This window comes from Meriones unguiculatus, chromosome 3, assembly GCF_030254825.1.
Source record: "Meriones unguiculatus strain TT.TT164.6M chromosome 3, Bangor_MerUng_6.1, whole genome shotgun sequence".
NCBI lineage: Eukaryota > Metazoa > Chordata > Mammalia > Rodentia > Muridae > Meriones > Meriones unguiculatus.
In genome coordinates, this window is record NC_083351.1 from 68385433 (window position 1) to 68397863 (window position 12431).

General features: G+C 38.8%; 1 protein-coding gene across 1 annotated transcript; it reads left to right on the forward strand.

The window, feature by feature from the left end:
• The first annotated feature begins 2160 nt into the window (after positions 1-2160).
• Prss37 (serine protease 37) lies at positions 2161-6345 on the forward strand. The gene is made up of 5 exons (XM_021629809.2): positions 2161-2312; positions 3480-3621; positions 4790-5043; positions 5642-5778; positions 6092-6345. Exons 1-5 carry the CDS (start codon positions 2279-2281, stop codon positions 6236-6238), a joined length of 714 nt encoding a protein of 237 aa, XP_021485484.1. The 5' UTR covers positions 2161-2278; the 3' UTR covers positions 6239-6345.
• The last annotated feature ends 6086 nt before the right edge of the window (positions 6346-12431 follow it).

Here is a 12431-nt window from a genome sequence, read left to right on the forward strand (position 1 = left end):
AGAAGGAAGGAGAAGAAGACCTTCCCTATCAGTGGACTTGGGGAGGGGCATGCATGGAGAAGGGGAAAGGAAGGTGGGATTAGGAGGGGAGGTTAGAGGGGTTTCTGGGGGGATACAAAGTAAATAAAGTGTAATTAATAAAAATTAAAATAAAAAATATTTTTAAAAAAAGAGTGAGAAGAGATGCAGAAAGAAATCCATTTTCAAGCATACTCAAGTCAGGGAGATAGGAAGACAGAAGCATGTCTAATGATTGAAGACTTGACACTCCAATCAATACAAAAGAGCTTAAAACTAAAAATTATGATTTACTCTAGAGCAACAATTGATAAGATCTATGAGACCAGAGAAAAATTAGACAAAGACTTTAGCATGCAGACAAGACCCAAATGATCACATTAGAAACCTTAACTAGGCATAAAATGGCAAAAGTGTAATCAGTGAAGAACTAAACTCTGGGTCAGGTTGGGGTGCTGACACATACCGGTTGTCCTAGTGCTTGGGAAACAGAGGCAGAAAACGTGTGAGGCCAGCCTGGACTATATAGAAAGACCTGACTCAAAAATACTAAGATTGTTGTTTTCTGTCCTATCTCCGTTCCTTTATGTCAGCTGCCAATCCCAAGAAACATTCTATTCCAGGGACCTCCCATGGCCACACCAGTCTGGGACTCAGATCAGTGTCTCACTCAACTACCAAGGTGCAGAAAGCCTGTAAAAGAGGAGATGGAAAGAGCCAGAGGGATGAATGACTCCAAGGAAACGGCGTCTACTGAGTACAACAGGAATGGTATACTCAAAGAGACTATAGTAACATATATAAGGCCTCTCGGGGTCCCAATGATGGGTTCCTATCCCTAAACAAGGAGCTATGTGCAATTGATAAGCACGGGAGGGGGGTTCTCCAATGGACTCTTACTGGGTATATTAATCACACTTCAGGGTAGGCCCCATGCTCAGCAATGGTTGGCCAACAGAAAACAAACTCAATGATATTTAGTAGACTTTTTTGTCTTGTTTTGTTTGTTTGGGCATTTTTGTCTTATTGTCTTTTGTTTCTATATTTTAGGTTCCATTTTTGTGAGGAGGGGGAAGGTTGTGTCAGGGTAGTGTTTCTTGGAGGTTTTTTTGTTTTGTTTTGTTTTATATATTTGTTTGTTTTGATTTAGGGTTTGAGTGTTCTTTAAAACTCCCAGAAAGGAAAATGAAGAGAAAAAAGAAATATGAAGTTGAGTAGATAGGAAGTAGAAAAGATATGAGATGAATTAGGGGAGGAGAAAAACACGATCAAGATATATTGTATCAAAATATTTTTCAATTAAAGAAGAAAAAGGAAACAGGAGAGGAGAACAAGGAGCAGGCAGGGACTCAGGCACTCAGAGAGGGAGAGGACACTAAGTTCTGTGCCTGGAATTCAATAAATGTTCAGGGAATGCGATCTATTTGTGCTGATGCTCCTTTTCATGTGAGTATGTGCTCCCTAGTATGTAATATTGACTTTGGTCATGGAGTTAGCTGGAAAATCATTTCACTATTTCACGGTGTAAAAGTCACATAGAAGGGTCTGTTTTCTGAATTGTCATCAACACATTAAGTCTTTGATTCTATGCCATCTATAATATATATTATTTTCCAACTGTCAAAGATAATTAACCATTCCATGTAAGCTCTCATTTCCTTTCCTCACCTCAGTGATGCTTACCAGGAGGGGGAAAAAAAAAAGACCCAGCTGGTGATGATAACTGAGTGATGAAACAGTGAGCAGATGTAACAAAGATGGGAGGGGCTAAGAAAAGCATTAAGTGATCATGAGGGGCTTCAGAGCAAACCATTAAGGACACACTCTTCCTGAGCCAAGGTAGAGAATCCTGTTTCTCACAGCTCTGTCCTCAGATAAGTCTTGATCCTGGAGCTCCTCTTTCCAACCAGTAAGAGCTTAGGAAAGCACACTAGACTATACTAGAACTAACTATAATTCGTAGAGCTTTTAGATTAGCATATAGGGTGACTTGGACTCAAAAGTTCAACAAAACAAGATTATTTTCCTCTTTCTGAAAAGCCTCAATAGAAGTATAGTCTCCTGTTTCTCCCGTCTCCCTATCTGGAGTCTTTTCCACCTGCTGCTTATGCCTAGAGCCCGTTTCTGATCATTCCATGTGTTCCCCTACCTAGCCAAATCTGCTGGCTCTGATAGAAATTCCTAAGGAGACAAGGGGGCAGAGGATTGCAGCCTCTGCTGATCTTCCTTCTACATCTCACAAGAAAAGAGCTGCACCATCATGAAACTTATTTTCTATTTGGCCATCCTAGCTGGTATGTATTTAAGACTTTTTATTCTGTCCTTTAAAGTGTGGGTTAATGTAGTGAGGTGAAATGGATGTGTGATCAGTGTGCAAAAGCATCAAGAAAACTACTCTGAGTAGAATCTGGGTCTCCCCACTTAGACCCTATCTACGGGCTTAGCGCAAAACAGCCTACCCTAAGTGTTACGCTATATGATAGGCTATGGCACATACCTGTGAGAACCCCTAACAATGACTGTTTTCTCCTGGTTACTGTGAAATATGGACCTCGTTGCCCTCTAGGAAAGTCCTGATGTGGTCCTAACGTGGAATTCAGGAGATGGTAAAGTTTGGAAGGAAAGACTTAGTACTGTGGTCACTACTGCTGCAGTCTCTGCTTCCATGAAACTTGGACTGAAGAATTTCCCACAACTTCCTTATTGCCAGGGCCATATCACATAATTAGCTGGGTTGAGATTAGGCAAGCTAATTAATACAGCACCTAATATAGAACTCAAAATCTTTTGTTCTTATGAATAATCTATCCTCTTTGCTTTGAAGTGTTTAAGTATGGTCACACAGAAATGAGGTATAGGGCCAGGTATGGAAGGGTACCAGTAAGAGTACTAGGGTACCAGTAAGAGCTTAGAAAAGCACACTAGACTTAGCCTCCCTCCCTTTTATATTCCACTACTTTTTTTAAACTTTAACTTAAGTGTTACTGATATTATTTTTGATGTGTTCTACTTGCTTATGTGGTTTTTTTTATTTCAATGTCTAACATCACATATTAGATATTTATCCTTCCAATGTTCAACTACTATAAGTATTACTAAAAATGAATACACTTATTAATCATTATGTCTTTAAAAATGGATTTCTATTGTTGGATTTCTCAAACTACAAGTTATAAACAAATTACATATATTGATATTTATTTCTAAATTGCTTTCCAAGAAAATACATTTATAAGCAGTAAAGGTATCTTTTATATTATACCCTTTCTTAGAGTGTGTATTACAAATTACAAAGACATTATTATGTCTTACATAAAGTGTGTCTCTTTAATTTACATCTTTATTAGAAAAATGATTTCCAGCCAATTGATTCCTCCTCTAAAACCATGCATACTCCTTCTCTGCTGGGAAGGTGTGAATGTCTCATTTACTCTGACATTTGTGTGATACTGTTTTCTCAGGAACAGCTTTATTCACGCACTCATATGTGCAGAAAGAGGACCCTGCTCCTTACTTAGCATACCTCAAGTCTAACTTCAACCCTTGTGTGGGTGTCCTCATCAAGGCTAGCTGGGTGCTGGCCCCATCCCACTGCTATTTACCGTGAGTATTGTGCATCTCCTCATCAGTTGGTTCTACTCATTCTAGATCAGTTATTCTCAAGCAGGGACAACTTTCCCTCAGGATGTTTCGAAAAGTCCAAAGATATTTGGGGTTTTCCCCATCAGGGAACAGTCCTACTGGCATCTATTGGTGAGCACCTTAGCAGGAGGCTGCTAAACTTCCCATAGAATGAAGCATGTCTCCACCTAATACTCTGTGCTTCTGTGCTGCTGTTGAAAGACTCTGCTTCATGCTGTACCTCTCCTGCTGCCCCATCAGATTTTCAAGTTTTTTTTTTCTTTTACTGGAAATATGATTACATTTAATCAAGTAGGGTCTCAGCAGGTGACTCAAATTAAAAAACTGAGTAAATTAAAAAGATTTTTAAAGGAACTAATTGTAAAGAAATAGTTCCATGTCCTTCAGAAAAAAAAATATTGAGGAAATACAGCAACTGTCCTTATCCTAGATGGAAAGAATGGTATTAATAGAATAGGATCGATCTCTGCATGAAGATGCTATCTCATAGGAACAGTGACCTTTGCCCGAAGACATTTTAAAACATCTGTGACAACACTCCTGGAAAGGATCTGGGAAGATAACTACTCCAACATCACCCTTCTCCCTCCAAATACTTTCTCAAACTTCCTGTTGACTAGAAGCCAGAGAAGAAAGCTCCTTGATTTAAACCATGCCGCCTTTCAAATCTTCAAATAGGGGGAAAAAGGGAAGTTGGTGGAGGGCTTGCTATCCAACACTCTGGTCATTTCATTCTCATGTGTCCACAAAAATGGAAATTACCCACTTGGATAAATGAGGTTCAAAGAGGATGGAATACTAACATTTACATTCATTATTTTCACTCTCCAATCCACTGTATTCCCAAACAGTAGTTAACGACGCCACTGTTCATTCTAACCACAAGTAAATTACTGTGTGTGTCCAGTACTTTATTTGTAAAGTGGAAAATAACATAAGACGCACTGCATAGGCTTATTGTGAGTAAAAGGTAACCCGGATTCAGCACTTGTCACAGTAGCTTGCATGCTGTAGTATCTAATACCCAAAATGATGACGGTGGTGGTGAGTGATGATGATGATGACTGATGATGATGATATGGTGGTGGTGGTGGTAACAGTGGTTACTTCCAGTTCCTTCTTCCTCCAGAAATCTGAGGGTGATGCTGGGAAATTTCAAGAGCAGAATCAGAGATGGGACAGAGCAGATAATTTATCCCATCCAGATTATCCGCTACTGGAACTACAGCCACACAGCCCCACAGGATGACCTCATGCTTATTAAACTAGCTAAGCCTGCCACCTTCAACCACAAAGTCCAGGTTCTTCCCATAGCCACCACCAATGTCCGGCCAGGCACTGTCTGTACACTTTCAGGTTTGGACTGGAGTCAAGAAAACAATGGTAAGTGCACCTTCCACAGCAAGTGAAGCCATTAGTTTCACTATGAATGAGGAACACAGAGCTGTGGGATGAGATGGAGCAGAACATGGCTCAAGCCAAAGGGCAAAGCTACAGCAGAGGTCTAGAAAGAGACCTGTCTCAAATTCCAGTGCTTCTCTGTTTTCAGGGTATCAGTTGAACCTTCACTGGCCTTGGCAGGACTTTGACAGCTGGACCCCATGGGCCATCTGACTGCACAGAGGCCATTACTTATTGGCATGGAACAAGTTACATTAAGGAGGCATGTGGTGGTCCCCACATGTTCAATTCACATATAAAGGACATTTGTGGAGAACCTGAATCAGATCATTTATAGATTCAGACTAAAAAGAAAATCACATAAGACTATTTTACATTGGTAAAATGCTACTATGTGCACTTGGTACTGTAGAATAAGAATCTGCAGAATTAACTCTCATTCACAGAAAACTTTAATTTTTTCCTCTTTCACCTTTCTTATTTCCTTTATTCATACACAAAATAATAAACATTGGAGTACAGGAGGTGAGGATTCGGGATAAGTGGCAGTTGTGAGCTGAGCCACATGTTTTTCCCTCAGGCAGACATCCTGACTTACGGCAGAATCTGGAGGCTCCGGTGATGACTGACAGAGACTGCCAGCAAACTCAACAAGGAAGCAGCCACAGAAACTCCTTATGTGTCAAATTTGTAAAAGTATTCAGCCGTATTTTTGGGGTAATCTTTTTGTCTATGTTCAGATTTCATTTATTTATATGTGTCTAGTTAACTGTTTCACCATAATATATTTAAATGTCGAAGTAATTTTGGAGAATTTGATAAGGATATTGCAATGACACCTGCATTTATCAGCCATAGCCCTCGTGCAGATGATCTTTATTGATTAAAGAGTGACATATATCCTTGGTTAATAACATATTGGTGATGTTCATTCTCATAGCTTAAAAAAAAAGCTGTGAAAACAAGCACTGCTTTAAATTTTTAATTTTCTTTCTCCCTTTGTCCCTCCTTCCCCTCCCACCTCTTGCAGGAAGTGGCCGTAGCTACTGTCATTTGTAAGGGCAAGCTCCAGGGAATTGAAGTTGGACACTTCATGGGAGGAGACGTTGGCATCTACACCAATATCTACACATACATACCATGGATTGAAAAAACCATTAAGGACAAGGTGAAGTGAAGCTGTGGGTCCCCTCTGCATCCCAGTATCTCTGCCATTGACTAACGGAGCTTACGTGTTCCCTAAAATAAGAAAAATGCTCCAAATAGAAAATTTGGGATGAAGCACACTAGGAGGCTATGTCTTATTTGTGTCCATGTCCACACCACGTCATGACTGGAAGAAATGGGCTATTATCACATTTGCACTGGGTTCTGTCTTCTATCATGTGTAATGCTCACAACAAAACTTTGGAGTTGTCATTTTACATCTCCCTTTATAAAACAAGTTTTGAGGCTAAACCATCACTATTAACTGGTAGATATAAAAGCATGGAATGGAATGGAATGGAATGGGATGGGATGGGATGGGATGGGATGGGATGGGATGGGATGGGATGGGATGGGATGGGATGGGATGGGATGGGATGGAATGGAATGGAATGGAATGGAATGGAACTGAATGAAATGGAATGTAAAACATCAGACTTTAAATCCTGTGCTTTTAGTGCAATTACATGGAACAATCCATGTTATTGCTGTGGACTCAGGAGTGATTCATAAAAAGGGAAGTGAGACAATATGAAAACTCAGGACAGTTCGTTAAGTCCAGAGAAAGGGGAAACTAGACTGAGGGAATGGAGGCAGGATTGAAATCTTGGCAGCTGCCCACAGAAGGCAAGTAAATGGAGTTACACAGTTATGCTTCCCAGGGGAAGAGAATTAAGAAACGGGTAGGTTCAAGCAGAGTCTATGAGCATCTACCCCAGGCGATGGGACTTTAAGGTTTATAAATATGTGACTCATTAACTTAGCAGCCGTTGTTCTTTTCCTTACTGCTTCTTCAGGAATGCCATTTTTTTCCCACCATTTGGCTTAACGCTGGTCGTCTTTAGGCAGTAAAGCCATATCTTTTCATTAGTGGAGGAAGGGTTTCATATCAAAGGAGGATCCCTGTTTTGTCCAGACATAGGAATCATTATCTAAATCAAACAGTATACATAGACCAATCTATATCATATATCATATATCATATATCATATATGATAGACCAAAACTGCAATTTGCACCATAGAACATTATCAACAAAAGACAGACTATGGTTGATTCTTCCATACTGATATCAACATGTTCCAGAAGGTACCAGAGAAACAAACTGCTATAAAACAGAATCCCATTGCCCTTCCCCTGCCTTCCTGGCTACCATGACCTTTCAGCATCATAACAGATACTGGCTTTTGTTTCCTTGCTATCTCATCATTCAAAGGGACTCCAGGTGGCTAAGATCTCAAGTACTAGAATAAATTATCCTAAGTCCTGCTCACCTCATGGCTGCACTGATAGCAGCATGCTACAGAGGAAGAGCCCATGCATGGGAAGAGTGAGGAGTAAACACAGAAACTTCAGGCAGTGTCAACAGTTTAAGCAAGAAAGTCTGGTGATTCAACAAGGTAAAGATGTCATCCAGATGTAAGGAGGATGGTACTCCAGAGAGCTGCAGGACAAGAGAATCGGAAGTCTGAGATGAAGTACAAGGCAGAAACTATACTTAGCCACAGACCCTGACCATGGCCTTTGCCTAGGCAGGAAAACAGTTCTTAGACAAACTAGATAAACTAAGTATCAGTCCTCTGGCTGAGAAACCAGTATGGCATTACTATACATTGAGTGAGTTTTGTACTTTCTGAAACTTAATTTTCCAAACTGATGGGATTTGGAGGTGGGAACTAGGCAGATGATGAAGTTATAAGGGTGGAGACCCAGTGAATGGTACAGGGGTCCTCATAAAAGAAGATGCAGAAAGCTTCTTTCTGCCCTTCTATCATGTGAAGTCACAGCAAGATCTCAAATTTCTAGACAAAAATACCATAACAATTCAGACAACCATGTCTGAAATTCACTGTGGTGTTGTGCCTATGATAGAAACCTGGCATAAAACAGGAACCAGCATTTACAAACTGTTCTAGAATTACAACTTAGCAAAAGATCAAAGTACCTGCAAGGCACAGCTGGAGGTCCAGTTCATGTATACAAAGCTTGTGACTTTAGTTCAACCTAATATTTTTACTAAGGATTGACCTGTCAAACTAGTTTTTATTTAGTTGGTTTTACTGCCAGATGCAAATTTTGCTTAAAAAGGTACTGTGGTAGAAATGGTATTATCCCATAGGTGTTTTTTGTACAAAAGTAGACCATTAATTACACTGCCAACTCTATGACATGTATCCTGAAACACTTGTGAAATTTCTTCTACTGGTTTTATTTTTCATGGCACTTATAAAAACATCATCTTCAAAGTAAGATGATATCATGATCTATATGCTTTTTATATGTTTTGCTGAACTCATAATCCGGGCTTCAGATTCCAATCCATGTTGAAGTGGGAAAACTAGATGTTATTACCTTATCCCTGATCGTGATGGAAAATAATCCAGTACATCACCATTGCAAGCATTTTTTTAAATGCACTGACTTGAAGCTCCATTCCATCCCTCATTCACAGAGATTTACTTTTTATCACAAAAGAATGTTAAATCTTGTCAAATGCTTTGTTCTCATCTACCGAGATGATCATGCAGATGCCTTATGTTCAATATGGCATAGTACCTTCATATACTTTCAAATGGAAACAGCCTTATATCACCAGAAAAAACATTACATATGTGGTTCCTGGTCCTTATATATGTTGCTGAATCAAATTTTCTAGTATTCTGTTGACTGTCTTTCCACCTGGTTCACGTGCATTGTTGATCTCTCAGTTTTGCTTCGTTTTTTTGTTTTTCTCTTGCAGTGTCTTTGATTTTGTTATAATGAGGTGAAACTGACTTCATTGGATGAATGGGGATGTTTTCCTTCCTCTTTTACTTCTTTTTTTATTTTTTATTTTTTTATTTTATTTTTTTTACTTCTTTTTTTAATTTTTTTTATTAATTACACTTTATTCATTTTGTATCCCCCCATAAGCTCCTCCCTCCTCCCCTCCCAATCCCACCCTCCCTTCCCCTTCTTCACGCATGCCCCTCCCCAAGTCCACTGATAGGGGAGGTCCTCCTCTCCTTCCTACTGATCTTAGTCTATAAGATCTCATCAGGAGTGGCTGCATTGTCATCTTCTGTGGCCTGGTAAGGCTGCTTCCCCATCAGGGGGGTGAGGTGATCAAAGAGCAGGCCAATCAGATTATGTCAGAGACAGTCCCTCTTCCCATTACTATGTAACCCATTTGGACACTAAACTGCCATGGGCTACATCTATGCAGGGGTTCTAGGTTATCTCCATGCATGGTACTTGGTTGGAGTATGGGTCTCTGGGAAGACCCCTGTATTCAAATTTTCTGGTTCTGTTGCTCCTCTTGTACTTAAGGAGATGTTAGAAAAGGTATCAACCTTTTCTTATTGCTATTTGGCAAAATCACAAAGAAATTGATGTTACTTAACAGATCTAGTCATATTTCCTGTTTCTCTTGTTTTTTGTTTTGTTTTCTTATGTTGCTGGGAAGAATATTAGTTATGTTAGTTTTTCATTATTATGCTGAAACACCTAAAAGAAATACTTGAAAGGAGAAAAGGTTTATTTTTGGAGGTTTTAATTCATAGTGTGTGGGTTCATTGCTATGGGCCTGAGGTGAAATTAAAACATCCTGGCAGAAAGGTGTGGTGGGCAGAAGCCATGTACCTTGTGACCACTGGAAGGAAAAAGAGTGAAGGAAAGACCTGGGTCAAGATAGAATCACCAGAGCACATCATCAGTGACGTACTTCCTCCAACTAAACCTCACCTCCAAAAGCCACCAGCTGCGTCAAATACAGCTATCAAATTATGAATCCACCATTGATAAAGGCAGAGCTCTCATGACCCAGGCACTTTCTAAACACCTCACCCCTAAAGATGCATCGAGTGCATGTATCTTACAGAAACAGAGACAGGAGGGAGGGTACTCTATATTCAAACCCGCACAGTTCTTAGAAAGGCTGAGAAATCCCTGAATTCTTGGAAAATACAACGTGATCATGGTATAGTCTCATCTTTAATTCAATGTTGTATTCTCTTTTAACATCTTGAACATTTACATTTTTAACATCTTTTCTAGTTACATGGGCCTGTAATTTTCATCTCTTGTTTAGGCACTAAATTTCTTTTTTAATTTAATTTCTACAACAGTTACTGCTAATTTCTCTACACCTACCTTATTTGCAATTATAAACTCTCTCACACCTTCCTTTCCTCGCCAAACTGCATGTTTTATTCCCTGCTCCCCTTGCCGCTCCCTCTCATGTATAAGAGCAGTAACAATGCCACTGCCTTAAAGCTACCCTGCTTGCAATATTCTCCATCAAACAAATTCTTCCACCACATTTTAGTTCACTTTCACTCAAGTTCTTAAGACATGGACAGAATGAAGCTAGTTTTTGCCCTTTTGTTTTTTTTTTTTGCTTTGCTTTGTTTTGTTTTTGGTAGAATGGAATGAGTAGTTCTATAACTAAAATGTAGCTAATCCTGTTTAATAAAAAGGAGTAAACTTAGGGTGATTGAGGAAATAGCAAACCCAACAGATAGAACTTAAAAGTTACTACTCAGTCATTTATATTATGACAGATGTGGAGCTGCTTCGTGTTTTCTGAAGAATGTAACCCTGAACTCCATGCTGATTAATCAAATAGCAGGTGTCGAACATTATTATCTAAGTAGTGAAAGTAAACACTAAAAAAAGTAAAAAGTATGAAAAATGATTGATTATGGGCAGGAGGGGGCTAATGATAGTGAATGTATATTTTCTTTCTATACTGTTTGAGATAAGGTTTTCATGCTCAGATATTACAGTCCATAAATTCAAACATCTATAAGTTGATCAAAGCATCAAAGCATAACACATAATTGAAATGAAGACCACATGTACACATGCGCACGCACACACATACACACACACACAATTAGCTACAATTCTGAAAATGCAAACTACAAATGATGTGATTACATAGGATTCAAGAACATAGATTTGCCTCCTGATTTGTATTCTTGCTAAAACACAAAGCAGCCTCACACCTGTCACAAATTAAATCATTCACAGAAGGGTAAGGAAATAAAACCCCAAAAGGTGCATGGGAAAGAATGTAATTTTATTGAGCTGTAAGAGCCAAGTTAAAATTTTACATTTACATTTTATTCACATCATGAATGAATAAAGCAATCCAGTTATAATAATCCACTGCATCACATAATGTTCTCCACTCTATCCTTCCTGTCAAGAAACTTGACCGTAGCTTCAAATCATAGCACATTATCGAATTTAAAATATAAATTGTTACTTCATGTCAGCCCAGACTACTATATCCAGCAAAACTCTCAATCATCATAGATGAAAAAAACAAGACATTCCATGACAAAAACAAATATAAACAGTACCTAAATCCAGTCCTAAAAAAGAAAGAAAGAAAGAAAGAAGAAAGAAGAAAGAAAAAGAAAGAGAAAGAAGAAAGAAAGAGAAAGAAGAAAGAAAAGGAAGGAAGGAAGGAAGGAAGGAAGGAAGGAAGGAAGGAAGGAAAAAGAAAGAAAGAAGAAAGAAAGAAAAAAGAAAGTAAGAGAAAGAAGAAAGAAGAGAAAGAGAAACACACCTCAGCCACAAAGATAGACATTACCTGAGAGTAAGGAGTTGGAAAAAGGTTTTCTAAACAGACCTAAAAAGCAATCAGGAGCAGCCATCCTAATATCTAATAAATGGGCTTTCAACCAAAATTAATCAAAAGAGATGAGGAAAGACACTTCATACTCAGCAAACAAAAATTCCACTAAGATGACATCTCAATTCTGAATATCTATGCCCTAAATACACATTTGTAACATTAATTAAGCTTAAACCACACACCGATCCCCACACATTAATAGTGGGAGACTTCAACATCCTACTCTCATCAATGGACAGATCAACAAAACAGAAGCTAAACTGAGAAATAATGACACTAACAGATGTTATGAATCAAATGGACCTAACAAATGTCTACAAAACCTTTCACCAATACACAAAAGAATATACCTTCTCAGCACCTCACAGAACCTTCTCCAAAACTGACCGTATAATAGGTCACAAAATAAGCTTCAACCGAAACAAGAAGATTGAAAGAATACCTCATATCCTATCACGGAGTAAAGCTGGACCTCAGCAACAACAAATAGCCTACACATACATGAAAACTGAACAACACTCTACTCAGTTACAACTGG

What these genes read in the sequence shown, in the direction of transcription:
- Prss37 (XM_021629809.2), top strand. Translation starts at nt 2,279, where the DNA reads ATGAAACTTATTTTCTATTTGGCCATCCTAGCTG. An exon ending in CTATTTGGCCATCCTAGCTG is followed by an intron (nt 2,313 to 3,479) that starts GTATGTATTTAA and finishes CTGTTTTCTCAG; the next exon opens with GAACAGCTTTATTCACGCAC. An exon ending in TATTCAGCCGTATTTTTGGG is followed by an intron (nt 5,779 to 6,091) that starts GTAATCTTTTTG and finishes CACCTCTTGCAG; the next exon opens with GAAGTGGCCGTAGCTACTGT.